The sequence below is a fragment of the Megascapheus bottae genome, chromosome 8, assembly GCF_031878675.1.
Source record: "Megascapheus bottae isolate mThoBot1 chromosome 8, mThoBot2.hap1, whole genome shotgun sequence".
Taxonomy (NCBI): Eukaryota; Metazoa; Chordata; class Mammalia; order Rodentia; family Geomyidae; genus Megascapheus; species Megascapheus bottae.
Window position 1 is genome coordinate 18,644,779 of NC_143516.1, and position 21,324 is coordinate 18,666,102.

At 43.8% G+C, this 21,324-nt stretch overlaps 1 protein-coding gene across 1 annotated transcript in view; it reads right to left on the reverse strand.

Annotated features, from left to right (window-relative positions):
• Positions 1 to 5,181: 5,181 nt before the first annotated feature.
• Positions 5,182 to 21,324, reverse strand: part of Arfgef3 (ARFGEF family member 3) — a 109,780-nt gene continuing 93,637 nt past the window's right edge. Inside the window, exons 27-34 of the mRNA XM_090338053.1 lie at positions 19,438 to 19,566; positions 16,705 to 16,881; positions 14,533 to 14,647; positions 13,169 to 13,271; positions 12,842 to 12,973; positions 11,504 to 11,625; positions 8,782 to 10,024; positions 5,182 to 6,509 (exon numbers count right to left, since the gene is read on the reverse strand). Coding sequence (XP_090194179.1) covers positions 6,318 to 6,509; positions 8,782 to 10,024; positions 11,504 to 11,625; positions 12,842 to 12,973; positions 13,169 to 13,271; positions 14,533 to 14,647; positions 16,705 to 16,881; positions 19,438 to 19,566 — 2,213 coding nt within the window. The 3' untranslated portion in view covers positions 5,182 to 6,317. The remainder of the gene's footprint in view (positions 6,510 to 8,781; positions 10,025 to 11,503; positions 11,626 to 12,841; positions 12,974 to 13,168; positions 13,272 to 14,532; positions 14,648 to 16,704; positions 16,882 to 19,437; positions 19,567 to 21,324) is intronic.

Genomic DNA, 21,324 nt, shown 5'->3' on the forward strand with positions numbered 1-21,324 from the left:
TAAGCAGTGATGTTCCATTATTTTTTCCCAACTGTGAGATTTTCATAGTCATAATCAATGCTTACCTGGAGGTTCAAGTTTAGATTTAGGTTTTCTTTATCTTTCAAATTCTGAAAATATGTTGTGTGCAATCTATTTATCAACACATTGTTTTCAAGTCTTATATTTAAATAAATCTTCATAACATCCCAGACAGATCTGGAATGTTCTAGCAAATAATTATTTTTCTGCTTTGCTCCCTGAGACTTTTCTTTCATACTAGAGAGCTTACTTCATGTACTTAGAGCCAGGTATGCAAAAAAAGAGTGTGTTCTCTGAGTCCAATGACACTTCTTTTTTATTTTTTGTTGGGCTGAATTCTGGTCCTGGGCACGTCAGCTCAAGGCTTGAACCACTGTGCCACTTCTGGTTTTCTGGTAGTTAATTGGAGATAAGAGTCTCACAGACATTAGTGCCTGGGCGGGCTTTGAACCGAGATCCTCAGATCTCAGCATACTGAGTAGCTGGGATTACAGATGTGAGCCACCATGCCAGGCTAGTGATACTTCTTTTACAACCAACTTTGCCTTTTATTTGTGATCTCAACCCCATGTGGTTCTGCAATCTATCTGAAAAATGAGAAAAATCCTGCATATTTTACAAGGTTATTGTAAGGAGGTCCATGTAACAGACACGCAACGTGTCGCCTTCCTGCTGTCACTCCTTATTGTTGTTATGATGTCAAGACAAAGATCTTCATTCTGTACAGGTTGATAGGCCTGGCACTATATAAGCAATACTGTGATATATCTGGGGGAGGTCAGGGATATCTATGTGTAACTGCATGGTCTTCCTAATAATCCTATTGGACTGTCTCCACAGCCAGTGTATAACCTTTTCCTGAAAGCAAAGCCTTTTCCTGAAGCCTAGTGACCATCAGACTAGGAATTCTCAAGTCAAAGTAACTTAAGATGTGGTGTGTGTGTGTGTGTGTGTGTGTGTGTGTGTGTGTGATATTCTTGAACTTTGGGCCATGCAATTCCTAGGCAGGCACTCCAGTGCTCAGCCATTCCTCCAGCCCGTTTTTATACTGATTATTTTAGAGCTGGTCTTGCTTCTTGCCCAAAGCTTGTGCCTAGACTATGATCTTCCCGTTGTTGTTTGTTTGTTTCATTTGTGAAAACTTTTCTGCGTAGGCTGGCCTGGAACAAGATCCTCTCAACCTTCACCTCCCATATAGTTGAGATGGCTGCACGTACCATGTGGCCTTCTCAATGAGGAGTATGTTGTGCGAGTGGTCTTACCTGTATTCCTGAGCTGGCCTTCAACCCAAATCCTCATGATTTCAGTCTCCAAAGTAGCAAGGACTGCAAATGTGAGCCACCCGCATCCAGCTAATTTAAGGTATTTTAATATGAGCTGAGTTATATACATTGGCGTTTTCCTGGGGCCTTACTGGTCAGTCATTAAATGTTCTAAATTGGCAAAATGTTACAGTCTGTATCTATAGAAAAAGCTGGAATACAAGGAGAGGGAGGCAATATGAGGGTGTGAGGAGGTGGCCAAGCTTAACAGCTTAAGTGGAGATACAGGATGTAGGCAGGCTCTATGAGCTTCCCATGGTCAAAACCCATGCTCTTCAGAGCATGGGAAAGAGAAAAGGACTTGGAATCTTTCAGAACTTGTTTCATGCAGTAAAACGTTACTAAAATGTAATGAGAGAAAAGCCTCAACGTCCACTAATATGTTGTTGGTAAAAAATACAGAAAAGGACAAGCAGTGTGCAAAATCTTATTCTGCTTACATTTGTGTGTATGTACTACTAAGAACTATTTTTAACTTCATAAGGCAGCTTTGATTTAGACCCTACTGCTACCTGAAAAGTAACAGGAAGGAGAAAAATACCTTTTTTTTTCTTTATAGGTCATGGGGCTTGAACTCAGGGCCTGAGTGCTGTCCTTGAGCTTTTTTGCTCAAGGAGAGCGCTCTACCACTTTGAACCACAGCTCCACTTCTAGTTTTCTGGTTGTTAATTGGAGATAAGAGTCTTGCCGACTTTCCTGTCCAGGTTGGCTTCAAACTGAAATCCTCAGAGCTCAGCCTCCTGAATAGCTAGGATTACAGGTGTGAGCCGTCAGCACTTGGCAATACCTAGTGTTTTTTTTTTTTAATTCTTTTTTCTTTTTCTTTTTCCTTCCTTCCTTCCTTCCTTTCTTTTTTTGCCAGTCCTGGGGCTTGGACTCAGGACCTGAACACTGTTCTTGAGCTTTCTCAAGGTTAGAGCTCTACCACTTGAGCCACAGCACTACTTTCCGGCTTTTTCTATGTATGTAGTACTGAGGAATTGATTCCAGGCCTTTGTGCATGCTAGGCAAGCACTCTACCACTAGGCCAAACTCCCAGTCCAACACCTAGCATTTTTAAAAGATTTTGGGACTAAAGGAAGGAAAGGAGGGGGAGAGCATTCACTGTGACACTGGATACTGGCCAGATATCAGAATAGTGAGTTGGCACTGCCAGGAAGTCTGGGGGTCCCTTCTATCAAGTGTTGATAATCACCCCCTTTCTTCCTCACTGGCAGAAGTAGCCCACTGAAGTCCCACTCCCTAGAGACTACTTTGTATCAAGAGGATTTCTTTCAGTTACTTTTCTGGTTGAAATAAGCAGTGGACATGACAGTAGTTATGAGTGCACAGAACATCAGGTCTGGCCATTGGCTTACAGGCAATGTGGGACTTGGGATGGCTAGAGACAAGATCTGTAGAGGGTGGCCAGGACAGCGCATAAAACTGCAGGTTGGGGACTGGACCACTGTCGAATCTTGTTCTTATTATTTATACCAGTCCTGGGGCTTGAAGTCAGGGTCTGGACACTGTCCTTGAGCTTTCTTCTTATTTTTTTAAAATTTTATTTTAATCTTATTTTTGTCTGGCAAGGGGCTTGAATTGTGCCTGGCACTGTCCCTGAGCTCTTCAGCTCAAGGCTACCTCGGTATCTGTAAGCCATAGCCCCACGTCCTGTTTTCCAGTGGTTAATTGAAGATAAGAGTCTCATGTTCTTTAGTACCCGTGGGTTTGAACTGTGATCCTCAGATCTCAGCCTCCTGAGTAGCTTGGATTACAGGCATGAGCCACCGTGCCCGGCTTTCTTCTTATTTTTTAAATTCATTTTTTTTCTTGTTGTATTGAGAATTGATGTGGAGCCTCACACATATTAGCCAGGTGCTCTACCACTTTATCAATGCCTTCAGACCTTTCTTTTTTCTTTCTTTCTTTTTAAAACTGTAAAGGTGATATATAGAGGGGTTGTAGTTACATAAATCAGGCAATGAATACATGTCTTTTTAAAGTGTCACCTTTCCCCCCCCTTTTTTTCCCCTCTTGTCTGTGTGTCTAAGATAGGTTTATGTACCCTTGCTCTGGCTGACCTGGAGTTCAGGGACCTTCGGCCTCCATTTCCTAAGTAGCTGGGACTATAGGAATGAACCACCACTGTTTGGATTATGTCTCCTTCTTTCTTTCTTTCTTTCTTTCTTTCTTTCTTTCCTTCCTTCCTTCCTTCCTTCCTTCCTTCCTTCCTTCCTTCCTTCCTTCCTTCCTTCCTTTTGTTAAGTGTGTTTGACAGTAGGGTTTGAACTCAGGGTCTCATGATTTTAATAGACAGGTCCTCTACCAGTTGACCCATGCCACGTCCACATTTACTGTGGGGCCCCACATCAGAAGAAGGACTGGACATACTATGAAGAAAACATGAGCTAGCCTTGGATCTCACAATCGAGAATCTAGAAACCAGAATTCATTCTCTCCTAGCCATCAGTATACTTCTGTGGCACTCTAATGAAAAATTGCTACCTGCAAACAGTTTTATAAATACTTGAATTCTATCTATTGTTTTGCTCTATTTTTTACTCCCAGTAAATTGTAAAGCTCACCAAAGCGTGAACCTCGGAGAAAACATTAAAAGAAATAAGATAAACAACGTGCACAGCTTTTGTAGAGACCTAATCCCATTTACAAAGTTCAAACCTTGTAGACAGAATGAGCTCATTGTTATTATCTCCCAAGAATAAGAACTTGTGGGCTGGAGATAGAGTTCAGTGGTAGAACACTTGCCTATATAAAAAGCAAAACAAATGGCTGATCTGTTTCTCCAGTGGAATTACTGCTGAATGAATGAAAGCTGAAGGCAAAGAGAATATTTTATAAAATTGGAAAAAGTGTCCTTTAGATTCTGTAGCGATCTCTTAGATGGATTCCTTCTTGATCATGTAGAGATGTTAGAGGACCTTGCCTTACTCTTAAATTTGTAGACAGTTTGCGGATTGTTCTAAAGGAGGGCAAAGTTTGCAATCACTGGATGAAGGTCGATCTATCTTTAATCCTTACTTCAAGCTAAAGAATTGATGTTTTATGTTTAGATGATGATATAGGAATACATTTCTTTAGGCACTGGAAAGTTACCGAATATGCTTTAGGAATAAATTCTAGAAAGTATGTAATGGGCTTGACTAAGAAGGTTCAACCATTATTACTGCATAAGAAATAGAAAATACATTATTGTACATGCTGAGGAAATAAATTAGTGGTAGAGCATATATTTAAACATGTGTGATGTCCTGGTTCAATCCTCAATACTACTTTTATATATATATGTGTGTACATATGTATGTATGTACACACACACATATCTAGCCCATTTACTCCCATATATATGTGTGCATGTATATATATCTATGCATATCTATACACACATTTATGCATATATATATACACATGCATCCATCCACACATATATGGCAATATGTGTTGCAAACTTATTTCTATAATTTCTTTTCTTAAGGGAGAGAAATAGCTACTTAACATTTTGGTTTGAGAAACTCTTTTTTTTTTTTTTTGCCAGTCCTGGGCTTGAGCTCAGGGCCTGAGCACTGTCCTTGGACTTTCTCAAGGCTAGAGCTCTACCACTTGAGCCTCAGCACCACTTCCGGCTTTTTCTATGTATGTGGTACCAAGGAATCGAACCCTGGTCTTCGTGCATGCTAGGCAAGCACTTTAACCACTAGGCCAAATTCCCGCCCAACATTTTGGTTTGAATAAAAAGACTTAAAATATAGAGTAAATTTGCTTGCTAGAGAGAAGTATTGTTAAATAGAAAAAAATTAGTGTTTTTTTTAAAGTCCATTATGTTCCCTCCCTTTTACTTTTAGTTTCTTCTGAGTCTAGAGCTTATATAACTGACACCATAATTTCACAATTGTTGTGTTAGATTTTAAGATTTGCAATGATTTCATCTTAATCCCTAATCCCACCCCTTCCAGCCATCTTCCCGGAACTTCCTGCCCTCTTCCCTGAGAATCCGTTCACTGGATGTGTTTCTTTCCTTCAAGGACAGTGATATAAAATAAATTGCATCTGAATATTTTATCCTCTTAAAAGCCAAGTATTTTATCTTAAAATCAGGATAACTGTGGGACATAAATGTTGTGCAATGAAAGACTAAGGCACCGTTTTTCTTTCCTTTCCTTGTCTGCCCTGTTAGCAGAAGCAGTCTAGTGAGACACACAGGGTAAATGGGCAGTCTTGTGTCTTTTCACAGTAACTATGTCAGCCAATACCACTTAATGCCTGTGTTTAAGGCTTGACAAGCCACAGACCTAATACCCCATAGGAAAGAATTTTCTTCCTTTAGAAATAGAGAAATAAAGGCACACTTGTACCTTACATGTGGGGAAGTTGGTAAATAGTAACCTGAAAATCGTAACAACTTAGAATAACATTGAAGTGGTCTGGACTGTTTTATGATGGAAGTCATTTCTTGATTATGACACTAATAATGTACAATAGAGCTATTTTCTTCCCAGCCAAACCCAGAACCACCTATAAATATTCTCCCAATTAATAACATCTGACATTAGCTGTTTGAGTGTTTATGTATCAGCCTGACCTACTGGCAGATATTTTCTTAGGGCTTGCATTTCTTTTTAAACGATGGATCAGTGTAGTGTTCTCAGAGGCACAATTCTCCAGAATGACCCATTTGGGACAACACTATTAGCAAAAGCACTTGGAACTTAATTTCAAGATCTAGAAATGTATGGAGGAATGGTGACTCTTCTATAGGAATGTGCAAAATCAGAAGCCCATGTGGTAGACTGTATCACCTCTATAGCCAGAACAGACTAAGGCTGATTAGACAGAGGGGCTGGAAGGGCTTTGTTTGTACCACGAGGTTTCAGAAAATGAAGTTCTCTGAGATGGAGTTTCAAGGGGGCTGGCGGTGGAGCAAATGCGATCAGTTGGGTTACTCTCCTATTTTCTTGAGAACGGACTCCAGGTCTTCTACACAATGATGTCATAGACACGGCCTACCCGACCCAGCCATTCCCTCACAGCCTGGCGAACTCTGATGTCGGTCACGTGGCAAGTGAGCTGGCTGATGCATGGGAACACTGCTGGCTGGAGAGCAGTGAAGGTCTGGTCTGGAAGGATCTGAATCTGATTGAGAACCGTAAGCACCATGTTGGTCCATGCCTAAGAGGAAGGAGTGAAGAGAATTGCTGGTGGGCTCATGGCTGCACTCAGCATTGCGGTTAGGTCCTGCCCGCCTGCGGCTGGATTCCCTCAGGACTTAGCTATCATCAGTCGGTCTTTAATAATTTCATGTATCTCAGTTAACGGTGGTTTTTACTTCAAAAGGCTGGTGGTGGTAAGAGACTCATACCACATTCAAGTCTGGGATTTAAGAAAAACTCTGTTGCTTTCTCTCTATTTTTTTTATTTTATTTTTTTTGCTTTCTCTCTATTTTATGGGACATATATTCATACAGGACGTATTTCCCTATATGTTAGAGGATACTTTTAATCCACCATTTTATCATATGTAGATGACTTGGAATAATGTCGCCTTAATTTAGGATTTATTATTTTATTTAAACACAATCCTAATATATGGAAAAAGCAATTAAGTATATGATTTGCCAGGAATCTCATCTGCTACAGAATGACAGCCATGCTAACACATGCCTAGACACCTTGTACTCATAACCTGACATGGAATTCTAACCTCTTTGAATCAACTACTTCACAATACCATTAAAAGATGCAAAAGACAATCTAGTTTTGTTGGAAGTTTTGAGGATTCTGCATTCGGAAGTCTAGTTCTGTGCTGAAGATATTTCAGAGGAAAATAAGGCCTCTCATAAGATCCATGCTAATTCCAAAGTTGTGCTCATACTCAGACTACATTCTTGTAGAGATTCATGAATTCAGGAATCCAGACCTTCTTATTTATTATTATTATCAGCACCAGAGTTGGAACTCAGGGCCTCATGCTCGCAAAGGCAGCTCGTTCTACTGAGTGAATCATGGCCTTTTTGCTTTAGTTATTTTTCAGAAAAACTGAAAACACAGGTTTTTGCCTAGGGGCAGCCTCATACTACAACCCTCTATCAAAGGCTACCTTGTAGTTGGTATTACAGATGAACCCACCACGCCCAGTTTATTGGTTGAGGTGAGGTGGTCTCACTAACTTTTACCCAGACTGGCTTCAAACCATGACCTTTCTGATTCCTGCCTCCTGAGTAGCTGGGATGGCAGCTGTGAGCCGTTGTGTCGGGCCCAGATCTAAGTTCTTGACAGGCATCTCTAATTTAAAATAGGCATTTGGATTATTTACAAAAGAATTTCTCTAGATGCTTCTGTTTCTATTTTCCTATGTCATCTATTCTCAAACGGAACAAACCACATTGTTTTCTTCTCCTATTCCCTTTTGGGGGGGGGTCACAGGATTACAAATATCAGATACACGAAGGGACTGGCACGTGCAAAACCTCTCGAAGGGGGAGCATGTTCACATGCTCAGGCTGGGTTAGAAAGACTGGAGGAGAGAACGACTCACTGCATTAACTATCCAGTAAGTTCAATCTGCACTATTCCTTAACTAATGCTTCAGTACTATGGACTGTCTTTAGTGTGGACTAATTTATATCTTTATTTATTTACTTATTGCTGGTACTGGGGCTTGAAGTTAGGGCTTAGGCACTTGTCTCTGAGCTTTTTTGCTTATAGCTAGCATTCTGTTACTTGGAGATACAACTTCACTTCCTTTTGCTACTTAGAGAGAAACTATACTGCCTTGGTTAGCTTTCCTGCCCTGGTTGGCTTTGACCCTTGATCCTCAGATCTCTGCCTTCTGAGCTGCTAGAATTACAGGCAGGCTGTGAGCCTCCAGTGACTGGCTAAATAAAGAACATCCATTTTACAAGCTTTAGTTTCTAATTGTCCAGGTGGGCTTCGGCTTTCTCAGTAGTGCCTTCTCCACCCTAGAAACTTGGCTTCTGAAATTCCGGGAGAATGAAATTCACTTCCCACTGTTGTATTGGTCCAGACAAATGCTACAGCTTAGGCTCGGGTCATCCTCTGGTGTTGGAGGTCAAGGTCTGTCCTCGCCCTTCTCCCACCACCTCCCATCTGATTTCTATCAGATCTTCTAATGCATACACCAGCTCTGCAAGGGATACCCATCAGGAACTTGTCACTGGGGTCCCGCCTGCACCCCGGGGTTCCGCCTGCACCCCGGGGTCCCGCCTGCACCTCGGATTCCCGCCTGCACCCCGGGGTCCCGCCTGCACCCCGGATTCCAGCCTGCATCCCGGGGGTTCCGCCTGCACCCCGGGGTTCCGCCTGCACCCCGGATTCCCGCCTGCACCCCGGGGCCCGCCTGCACCCCGGGGTCCCGCCTGCACCCCGGATTCTCGCCTGCACCCCGGGGTCCCCCCTGCACCCCAGGCCTGCAGGGACCTACCTGGATCTGGGTCTCCGCATCTCGCACAGAGACGCTCAGCGAACTCCCGGTGGATCCGGAGCGCGGCCGCTTCTCCTGCCGCAGCAGCTCGGGGCCGGCGCTGAAGGAATGGCGCATCTGCCCTTGGTCCACGAGCTGCTGCGGCCTCTGGAGCAGCGGGGAGGCGGGGGCGCGGGGTCCCGGCGGCTCTCCCTTCTTCTCGGCCTGGCCGTCCTTGGGGAAGGCGGGCGGGTGCGGCGGCTGCCTCCTCCTCTTGTATTCCGTCATCAGCTTGGAGATGGTCCTGTCGGCCGCCATGGTGTAAATCTTATTGCCGGCGCTCTCCCACCACTCCTTCTTGCGCCCAGGCCCCTTCTTGTCCACCGTGGGGCTGAGCGGAGGCGGCAGCAGCTCCCCGCTTCCGAACCGGAGCCCCGCCGGAGGCTCGCCGGGCTCCCGCTCCCTGGGCGGGGCGGCGCGGTCGTCCTCGGGCGGCGGCGGCGGCGGCGGCGTGTCTTTGCCGGCGGGGCCGGTGGACGGGGTGGAGGACTCGGACTGGAAGGAGGGGAGGATGAAGAAGGGGTCGCCCTTGGCGCCGGGCGGCTCCTCCAGGCTGCCCTCCAGGTCCAGGTGCATCTGGATGTAGTGGTTGCACAGCTCCATGCACAGCTTGTGCAGCCGCTTCACCAGCCACACCCAGTCTGCGTTGCTGGCCGGCTGCGCGCTGAGCGAGGGCAGCCGCGCGCGCCAGCGCCGCTGCTCCCTGCCCCGCGGGGGGCTCACCTGGGCCGTCTCCTCGAAGATGTCCTCGTCCTCCGAGGAGCACGGCTGGGAGGAGTCCGAGCTCCTCTCCTCGTCCTCGGACAGCACCTTTCTCACCTGCTCCGCCGTGATGGTCTCCTGGTGGGTGAGCAGGGCGCACACCAGCGCGTGGAAGTAAAGGTTGAAGCTCATGGCAGACTGTCGGTAGAGGTTGGCGGCGCCCCCGATGCCCGACACCTTCTTCAGCAGGCACTTGAGGCCCGGGCTGGTGTCGAATTCCCGGGCGGTCCTGTACGAGTCGAGCAGCAGGTCGAAGATGACGGCCAGGTTCTGCATGGAGATGTACCGCAGGAAGCCGGCCAGCTTGGCGTCCGGGCCCTGGAGGGATCTTTCCTCCCCAGGGGAAGGGCCTTTGACAAACTCTTCCAACAGGATGTCGTACAGGTTCTGCAGCAGCACCTGATGCGACAGCAAGCTCACCACGATCTCCCGGAAAGAAACGCTAAGAACGCCAAGACAGGGGGGCTCTTTAAACACAGCACAGGCACTAGCAAAAACATGTAAATAAATAACATCCGGAGCCTAGAATTGAGTTGACGTCATCGAGCCTTAGCAAACACAAAATGTGTTACAAAAATGTAAAAAAAAAAAAAACTATACGTAAGGGACACAAAACATTTTATTTTCTTTCACAGGAGTTAATAAGCTATCAAATTTCAACCGTGAGAAAGAAATTCTATCCATTTTAAGTAACTTTTCCCCTACCCTCTACCCTTTTCTCTTAAACCCAAAGCATTTTGCAACCAGTTGAAATTTGGCTCTGCTACCAAACCAATTTCTCCAAGACTAAGTGTTCATGTGTTAGGTGCATTTTTTTTTTTTTTTTTTTGCCAGTCCTGGGGCTTGAACTCAGGGTCTGGGAACTGTCCTTGGACTTTCTCAAGGCCACTGTTCTATCACTTGAGCCACATCACCACTCTGGCTTTTTCTGTATATGTGCTACTGAGGATTTGAACCCTGGGCTTCATGCATGCTAGGCAAGCACTCTACCACTAGGCCAAAACTTCTGGCCCTTAGATGCACATTTATCCATCTTCAATTTTCCCAGAATGTGCAATAGAGGAGCATCAAACACTGAAGAGTTGTCAGCATGGACAAGTCAGGAAATAAGTTGACAAGATAATTAACATATCTTTCTAAAACAAATCTAGGTGAGAAAACAGCATTGACTCATGATGGGCCTGGGCTCCTTCCCCAGTGGTAAGAAGGTCATTTGGATTTGCCAAAATGGCCCCAGGGCTACTGGTTTCTAATCAGGGTATGGCCTGGGGAAGGGAGGGTTAGATATAAATGTTCAAGTGCTAAGTGATTTGACCCCTTGGTTTTGTGGATCATTTTTTTCTTTTTTTCTCCCTCAGCCACTTGGGCTTGAACTCGTGCCTGGTTGCTATTGTTTAGATTTTTTTCCACTCAAGGCTGGAACTTGATCCACAATAAGATAAAGAGTCTCACAGACTTTCCTGCTTGGGACAGCTTCAAACCTTCATCTTTAACTCTCAGACTCTGAGTAGGCAAGATTGCAGTTGTGCACTGCCAATACCCGGTGGTCAATAAGATTTTTAAAGGACTGTATCATATATACTTTTAAGAGCTGCATTCTATCCTCTTCAAAGTTAAGTCATCCTCTTCCTGGGAACTCAGTGTATGACTGCATTTAGAAAAGGGGTCTCCCCAAATCAGTAAAGATTAGTCAATAAGGTCTGTCAGGCAACTACAACTGGTGTCTTTAAAAGAAGAGGAAATCTAGCAGGGCACTGGTGGCTCACACTTGTAATCCTAGCTACTTAGGCTGAGATCTGAGGATCACAGTTCTGTGATCTTGACCAAGCTGTGGTGTTGACCACAGCTTGGATGAACATAAGCAAGAACTGAGAATGGCTGACTTTTTTCTTACCCCTGCCCTTTATGTTTATCTGCATACCTTTTCTTGGTGTGTCCATTTGGCTTCTCGTCTGGAGGTAGCTCAATGATGAGCTGGCAGGACTGGGCGTGATCAAAGTTGTTTGGAGTCTTTGGTGAGCACTGAGTGTCTAGCATAAACACCTGCAAGAGTGTGCCAAGAACCAGATCAGAAACGCACCTCTTCTACCTGACTCTCCTGGAGGTTAGCTGGATAGCCCTGGATTAAGTGGTTTACTCTCCACTCATTTCCTTATCTATAAAAGGAAGATGATACTGGTTTTTCACCTGGCGCATTTGTTTAATCAAATAAGTAGATATATGGGTACTACCTACACAGAATCATTAGAACAGGGTACAAAATGTAGACTGTTGACACTAATGCTAACAATCCCACAACTTCCCTGCCCAGGTTGGCTTCAGAGTGTGATTCTCAGATCTTAGCCTTCTGAACAGCTAGAATCCCAGGAATGAGCCACCAGTGAGCAGCTAGTTAGGTTGTCTTGTGGTTCTAATATATTTCATTGTCCTGAAATATTTAGGTCATTCGTGATTGCTAGCTTCTAGGCCAGCCTTGCAGCTGCAAGTGGCTGCGCTTTGTAAGCTTATGGTATTTCCTCTGCCTCAGCTTCTGTGGACTGGCCATGGCTGTGTCTGGGAACAGACAGAGGGGATGAGAAACTCATGACAGCAGGTCTTGGTCTTCTACCTGAGCATAGCTAGGGAAAGCCCTTGAGAAGTCAAACCTTGCCAGGAAACTTCCCAGCCTCCCATGTGAGAGGAGCTGAGGCCCTAACCTTATGTGTGTGAAGGGGGACATTTTATTAAGGCTTCAAGCAAATCTGGAGAAAAGGGGCCTTTTGTATGGAACTTTCAAGTCACTTTATGCTTTCAAATTGAATCCAATATTGACAGTTTATATCAATTTGTCCTTTTTTAAAATTCTTGGTAGTAGTTAGGATTACAGGAGTGAGCTACAAGCACCTAGCCATTTGGATGGAAAATAAACATCCACAAAAAAAGTCAAATTCATCTTGTCATCCTTAGGCAAAGCATTGTTTAGCAGTAAACACTTGGTAGCCTAGACAAGTTAGAAATGTAGTCTTGGGTAACCAAAGGACTTTAATGTGGGTGGCTGGAGTTGGCCATGGCTGACCACAGGCTGTCCCTAGCAAGGAGAGAGGCTTTGCTGCTAATTGGGATAAAGTTATTGCTGGGAAAGCACAGTGCAAGTAAGATATCAGAGTGTGGAGGCATACATCCCTGCCTCAGGGAAGGAAAGGCAGTTTGGTGTTGCAGGACCTCCACGAGGACTCCCAGCATGCATCTGGGCCCTCAACACCTAAGGAGCAGCCCTTACCTGCTGCGCCATGGCTCGGATGCGCCAGTACTCAGCCTCAGCGCTGGGGGAAGAGGACGGGGCTGCCACACGCACCTGGCAGCCCTCCCCACTGAAGCTCTCGGTGCCACTGTGGAAGCAGCCCAGCAGGTCCTAGGGGAAACAGCAGGTGGTCACTGATGCATGCTGGCTCACAGTGCCAGGTCTGGGATCAGGTACAGAGGTGTGGACCCGCCAAATTCTTCACAATTACAACAAGGAGGCAGGGAAAAGCCGGGAAAACCCTAGACCAGGCATCACCGGGCCGAGGAAGCAGAGAACCAGTGGGGTTTTCTCCTCCCAGTTTACCTTCACTGGCTTGAGGGTGGCAGAGAAGGCGTCCTGCAGGGCACAGCAGGCCAGCCGCCACATCTCCTCCGTGAACACAGGGCCTGCGGTCACCAGCACGTATCTGCCAGACACAGACAGACATTTGTTTTGTTCATACAGAATTTGGGGCCTGTGGACACTTGCACACATTTATTCTGTAGTTGCCTGGTGAGACTTTCTGTCTTACCAAGCTTGCCTTCCTTCTGCTGGTGCTACATGGTCAAGACACTGTTCACTATTCCTTCTTGCCCTCCCTCCCTCCCTCCATCCCTTCTTTCTTTCTTTCTTTCTTTCTTTCTTTCTTTCTTTCTTTCTTTCTTTCTTTCTTTCTTTCTTTCTCCCTTTCTCCCTTTCTTCCTATCTCTCTTTCTTGTCCTGGGGTCTGAACTCAGCATCTTATACTCGCTAGGCAGGCAGTCTACCAACTGAGCTATACCTTCAACCATTTAAAATTTGTTTTCAGATAGGATTTTTTTTCTGCACTGCGGCTGCTCTTAGACTACGACTCTCCTATTTCTATCTACAGAGCAGGTGCAGCACCACACCCGGCTCAAGATTCTATTCTCTAAACCATTTTAACAGATAGAACCATTGATCCCCATTGCAAATATACCGATATTCAAATTTAGGCTTATGCAACAGTACATAGTCTGTACTAATTCTTCCATTCCAACTCCATTAAAAAATCACTTCTCTACAAACAATAAATAAAATGAGCCTGCTTATTGTCCGTTCTCACTCTTATCTCTGCATTTATTCATTTCCAACTTGGAAAGTCCCTATGGAAAGTATGCTCTCTGACTTTTAGAATGAGGCTCTTGTAGACCCCACCTCCTCCTCCTCCTCCTCCTCCTCCTCCTCCTCCTCCTCCTCCTCCTTCTCCTCCTCCTCCTCCTCCTCCTTCTCTGCCTCCCGTTGTTGCTTTTTGCCATTCTCTCACTGCTTTCATTCTTCATGTGGCCCTCCCTCGGTTTTCTGTTAATGACCATTTCATTTTTGACACATTCTCGTGAACTGGCGAAGCTGTTCTCCCTCCCTCCGCCTCCTGAGTGCTGGGGTTAGCACCATGCACCACCACGTTGCCTCTCCTGCTATTCTGAACGGTCCATAAACATCCAGAATAGAGATGTTCATTTACATCGTTTTCCACATTCCAAATCTTTCTTGCCCAAGGAGTATTTGCTGAAATGAGTCATCACTACCTAGTCATTTTTTACTTCCAAATGTCATTTTTACTTGTTAAATAAAATCCAGAAAGTTGCTACAACTAAAGGTAATTTCATTTCCCTGGATGTCCTAATAAAATTCTCAGGCCCTGGAGTGCCAGGGAACCTCTTTCTCACCGAATGCAGGAGCAGCCCACCCGGGAGATGGTTTCTGTGGGTTTGGCCACACAGGCCACCAGCAGCTCGAACAGGTCCTTCAGCATGGTGTTGATCATGCCCTCGTACCTGATGTCTGTGGGAAGAAGAGAGGTGGGAATCGTAGAGCGCCAGGGGAAAGGGGCAGATGGAAACGAACAGCTAGAGCAGAAGATGAAAGCCGAGCCATGAAAAATGCATCAATACCCGACGCACAGTACCACCACCACCACCAGCACCACCACGAGGGTGACAGCACCGAAGCTCTGAAAGCAACACTTTTCTTGGTTTTTTTATCAAAGTTTCATCCACAAGACAAGACAAAAATATGTGACTGGCTTCTATGTCATGTATAAACATGTAATTAATGTACTTAAACAGAAGAAAATAGGTAATTTAGCCAGGATAGTAGCTGAGACAAAATTTAAATTCTCTTTTTTTTTCTAGTAAGGAAATATTAAGCATCCTTTCCTTATTTCTGATAACTGAATTAAATGGAATTAGATGGTTATGGAGCAGCCAGGAGTGTGGCCGACTGGTAGAGTGCTTGCCTAGCATGCACGAAGACCAAGGTTTGATTCCTTGGTACCACATATATAGAAAAAGGTGGAACTTGTGCTGTGTTTCAAGTGTTAGAGCGCTAGCCTTGAAAAAGTCCAAGGACAGTGCTCAGGCCCTGAGTTTAAGTCTGAGGACTGGCAAAAAAAATTAAATGGTTGTGGAGAAAACTTTTTGGAGTTGGTCAATTTGGCATCTGTTTGTCCTCTAATCCCAGACTACAGGAAAGTAGACTTCTCACAAGCCACATTCAGCTTTCCCAGTTCAAGGATTGGGGCTGCATGCTTTCATTCAAGGCCCAGGCCCACAGAGGCAATTTTCAGATGAGTCCCTGAGGGTTCTAAGCTGAGCAGCAGTCCCCTGCTCAAGTCCACCCCCTCCTGGGGGCATGGTCCCCATGTCGCATGTGAAAAGATCCCGTTTTCTCTGTCATCAGTGATCTTATTTTGCAAGGCACACTGTGCTTATCAAACTTAGTAGGGATACAGCTTTTTATCTGCTTCATGATTGTCTTTCCAGCTCAGCATTCTTCTTAGTTTCCTATCTGCTTGGCCTTATACTTTCATCCACCCTGCCCTTCTATTTTAGAATCTCTGGGGTGAGCAGCCACATTTCCCCTGCTCCCAAACCTCCGATCTTCCCGTGGCAGATCATGAGGTAGAATCTGCATTTTATGAAGTTGACTTCAGCACAGAGCTGATACAGCGCCCCTTATGAAGTTGACTTCAGCACAGAGCTGAAACAGTGCACCTGCTGGCCCCGTCCCATACTCCCTCTGCAATGTGTCCCCATTGGGGGCCCACATCTTCTTCAGAGTGCCACAGACATTAAGAAACTTGTCTTCATCTTGGGTGCTAAATAACTTCTTGGCCAGAATGAGGCCTTTCTGAAAATATCACCTCCTCCATTAAGCCTCCCTGAATAAAAGATAGTAGACTACATACTCTCCCCTAGCCAGAGGGACACTTAGTCTTTATTAGTATTCTTTATTTCATTTTATTTTTGCTGGTCCTAGGACTTGAACTCTAGGCCTGTGTGCTGTCCCTGAGCTTCTTTTGCTCAAGGCAAGTGCTCTACCATGTGAGCCACAGCACCTGGTCTGTTTTTTTTTTTTTGAGTACTTTATTGGAGATAAGAGTCATGTAGAGTTCTCTAGCTTTGAGCTATGATCCTCAAATCTCAGCCTTCTGAGTAGCTAGGATTACAGGTGTGAGCCATTGGTACTTGGCATTAGTATCCTTTTAAAAAAACAAAAACACAGGGGCCAGGAGTTTGGCCTAGTGGTAGAGTGCTTGCTTAGCATGTACAAAGGCCTGGATTTGATTCCTTAGTACTACATACATAGAAAAAAAAGCCAGAAATGGTGCTGAGGCTCAAGTGGTAGAGCCTAGTCTTGAGAAAGTCCAAGCCCAGGACTGGCAAAAACAAAACAAAAAACCCCAGAATACTTACTCATATATTTAGAGTATTATGTTTAATGATTTCATAGGAGATGCAAGGGCATCAATTTCCCTACCTGATGTCTGGCACTGACCATGTGATTATCTTCTAGTAATTCCCTAGGAGAGGGGTGTTTACCAAATGCTTAAGAGCTACCTGAGTGTAGGAAGCTTTGGATGTGTTCCACCACCAGCTCGCAGGACAGACCAATGGCGTGCTTGAAATTAGCAGAGGCCACATCCCAATAGGAGTGGTCTTTATGGCTACGACGGAGCCAAAGAGTCATCACAGGAAGGAGAAGGTGAACCACAGCATAGATTCCAAACCCTGGTCCTGAAAAAGGAAAGTCAGGGTCAGAGTCGTGATTTCAAGGGCTCAGCATCATGTCTCTTTCCAAAGACCTCCACATTTTCTGAGAGGGTATAACAGAAAGAATTTATTACAGAGTGGGGTATATCTTTACTAAGTAGGAATTCAGTTATGCAAGTAAGATATTAGCCTATTCATAAATATTCAAATAGCAATAAATCTAAAGTATTACTCAATCAACTCCTCGTCCTCAAATGAAAACACATGGACACGTCTGCTGATAAGAAACACATTCAACATCAAAGTACTTAGGCTTACATGGAACACATATTTACTTATTCACACTGTGTCTTTTTTTTTTTTTTTGCCATTTGTGGGGCTTGAACTCAGGGCCTGAGCACTGTCCTTGGGTTTTCTCAAGGCTAGAGCTCTACCACTTGAACCACAGCACCACAGCACCACTTCTGGCTTTTTCTAGGTGGTGCTGAGGAATCCAACCCAGGTCTTTGAGCATACCCAGGCAAGCACTCTACCACTAGGCTGTGCTCCCAGCCCCTCACACAGTGTCTTGCTTTGTTGCCCAGGCTGGTCATGAAATCCCCAGCACAGGTAAATCCTCCTTCCTAATAGAGACTCATAAGTATTTGTGACTACAAGCATATGCCACATTGGCTGGAAGTTTAAAGCCACTTTTACATAAATAATATAAGCCTCAAGCTGCATATTGGTCAACAAATTTTATTGCTGTATGCTATTTTTATTATACTTACAGGACATAGTTTACAAATCTATTCCCTTACTGATGGACAGCTTAGATGGCTCAAATTGTTGGCTCCATAGGCAAAAATCCTTGTGTTTCCTTACTGAAATATTAATATTAACCAATGTTAAACCTTCTGATTTAGAAGATATCCTTTTATAATGAACATGAAAATTACATGAATGTACAAAAAGGGATAAATACTTAACCTATAGGTGTGATTGCATTTCAAAATAGTTCCTTCTAGTAGTAGAGAGAGAGAGCGCACATGTGTGCATGCACACAAGCCTGTGCTGATACTAGGGCTTGGACTCAGAGTCTTATGCTGTGTTTTCTTTCTTATAGCTCTTGCTCTATCACTTGAGCCTTTCCTACATCCCTGCTTATTATTATTATTATTATTATTATTATTATTATTATTATTATTATTTGTCAGTCCTGGGCTTAAGCTCAGGGCCTGAGTTTGGATTTTTCTCAAGGCTAGAGCTCTACCACTTGAGCCTCAGCACCACTTCCAGCTTTTTCTAAGTATGTGGTACCAAGGAATCGAACCCGGGTCTTCGTGCATGCTAGGCAAGCACTCTACCACTAGGCCAAACTCCTGGCCCCCTGATTATTATTATTATTGTTATTATTATTACTGGTTAATCAAAGATGGAATCAACTGAACTTATGCAAACCATAATATTCCAGGTCTTAGCCTCCTGAGTAGCTAGGATTACAGGTGTCAGCTACTTGCATCTGGCTAGTATGATTTTTCAAACAAGTCTTCATCATAAGGAATTTGGATATTCTCTTCTCACTATGAAGAATCACTTGCAGCTCTATTTTAGGCTCTGATTCTGTTAGTGCAAACTAAAGTTTCTATGAGAACTTTCTTTGACCTTGGGAAAGCTGGGATAATGAAATGCGTATGCTAAACTTTATTAATTCCAAATAAGAAATGACTTTGCAGGACTGGAGTTTGGCCTACTGATATAGTGCTTGCCTAACATGCAAAAGACTGGGTTCAACTCCTCAGTACCATATACATAGAAAAAGAAGTGGTACTGTGACTCAAGTGGTAGAGCTCTAGCTTTTAGAAAGCCCAAGGACAGTGCTCAGGTGTTGAGTTCAAGCCCCAGGACAGAAGAAAGAAAGAAAAAAAGAAAAGAAAGAAAGAAAGAAAGAAAGAAAGAGAAAGAGAGAGAGAGAGAAAGAAAGAAAGGAAAGAAACACAGACAGAAAGGAAGGAAGGAAGGAAGGAAGGAAAGAAGGAAAAGAAGGAAAGAAGGCAGGACTTTCCAAAGAGCTCTTCTTTTTCTGTACACCTAGGGGAATGTGCTGGGAAAATACCAAATGTCTTTGGGCTCTCACGACTGTGACCTGCATACAAACAATACTGCCTACCCTGTGAGTGGTTGGCTTATGCCTGTTCAGTCTCAGTGAGCCTGACTGACAGCCTTGAGACTGAGAGCAGGCACTCTAGGTCAGCTGTAATCACCAAACATGGTAAAGCCCATTGGCTTATGGAGATATTGAGAACCACAGTTTGATTGGCATGGGGCTCCAACACACACAACAAACTGCCTGCCACGTGACCTTCCTAAAGGGATCAGCAGAAGACACCTAGGGCAATACAGGGAGATGCCTTAGACATCATTATGTCATAGCTCTTCAGCCCAGAGAATCTAGTGAGCATGTGCATCTCTCTATGTTCAGATTTGCATTAAGTTCAGAAAAGAGTAAAAATAGGTAGACATCCACTGAAATACCTTCCAGAAAAAAAATAAGTTTTATGTATGATAACTCCCTTTCAAAACAAACAGAGATGCATTTACCAGGTGTTTTGGTGACATCTCTTAACAGCTCAAAAAGTAGATCCAGAGTTGGTGGTTGATGCTGACGTGGACAGTTGGACACAGCTGCTGTTAGCTGCTCCAAGAGGATGATCCAAACTTCTATAAGACCTGGAGACCAAAAACAGACCTCCATGAAGTCCAGAGAAAATATGCCAACGTTGGCATATTCATAACTGGCCATATGGCCTCTTCCCACACAGAGCAAGCCTCAGAGGTCTTTTGGGAGGGATTTTTCTATGTACCAAGGCTGAAAAACAGGTTTTAGCATGAAAAACTGGGAATTAGAGCTATAATAAACCTGACTAAAGAAACTCACAGAAGGAATCCTTCTCTTTCTTCAGTGTGTTCCTGTTACTTCATAGATCTTAGAAACATCTCCATAATTGTTAGTCCAAAGATCTATTTCCTTTATTATTTCACCATTTATCACCAATTTATTGTGTACTGTCTAGAAAGTATAAACCTATTGAGCTTTGTTTATTTCTTCAGATTTTACTCTCTTGTGAAGATCCCCATATATGCATAAATTTAGTAAAACAATTATGCTTTCCTTTATCAGCTTTTCTATGAAGCAAGTTCCTAGATCCATTCAAAAAGCCCACATGAGAATAAGTGGGAAGTGGAAAGGATTTTTTTTCCCTTTATGAACTTTTTTTTTTTTTGGTCCTAGACCAGGACTCAAACTTGGTATCTGATAATTTAGCTCATAGGCTGATATTCTACCACCTGAGCCACACCCCAGCAAATCCCTACTTCTTCTTCATGACCTTTAAAGAACACTCATAAAAGAAACGCTGTATTTCCAGTTCTACCTTAAAACAATATGGGAAAGAGAGAAAAGGAAAATATACTCAAGAAGAGCTATGATTTTGTAATAGTTGAAAGTGGGCGATGTCATTGTATCTAGCTTTGTATATTCTATGTATGTATATGCTTTGTGTAGTCTCTCTAGTTATGCACATTTAAATTTTCCATTGGAAAGGGAATTAATTCTGTACTTTGAGAAGCCAAACTATAATCTCGAGATGTGTCAATGTTGAGAATTGTTTAAGGCCAGCCTGGTCACTGACCCTGAGTTCTGTGTGTGAGAGTTTTTTGTTGTTGTTTTGTTTTGTTTTGTTTTTGCCTAAGGCTAGTGATTTACCACTTAAGCCAGGACTCCACTTCTAGCTTTTTGCTAATTAATTGGAGATAAGAATCTCATGGGATTTCTTGCCTGGATTCACTTCAACTGTGATCCTTAGATCTCAGCCTTCTAGATAGCAGGGATTCTAGGCACGAGGCAGCAGTACCTGGTTAGTTTTTAGTAATATGTCTTTCTTGTATCTACTGTTTCATACTTGATTATCACTCTAAAGTCCTTGATGAATTGATAATGTGAGAAATGTTAGATAGGTGCCTGGTAGAATATGTGTGCATATGTGGGGGGTGGAGTTACTGAGGTTTGAACATAGGACTTTAGATTTGCTAGACAGGTGCTCTAGCACTTGATCCATACTTCTGGCCCCTCATAGGGAAAGAGAGATAGATGATTTGTGTAGATGGGCAGGGGAGTGCTTGCTGTAATACATGAATATTCATAACTGTCTTTAAAGAATATACTATCAATGAAACTAGCTCTGTAAGTATATAGTTTGAAGGTTTTGAATGCTAAGTAAAAATCATATTTATCTAATCATTAAAATGAAAGCTCCATTCAACAACATCTGGCCAGTTTCCCCAACTTTAATTGCTCTCTAGATTTGATTGTATTTGTTCCTTCCTCTCATCTGAATTAGTGAAATTTTACTGCCTTTGCTGTTCATGATTTCTACCAAAAACTGACTCTTCCAGCCACTCTCATAAATGAATTTGTGACAGAAATAC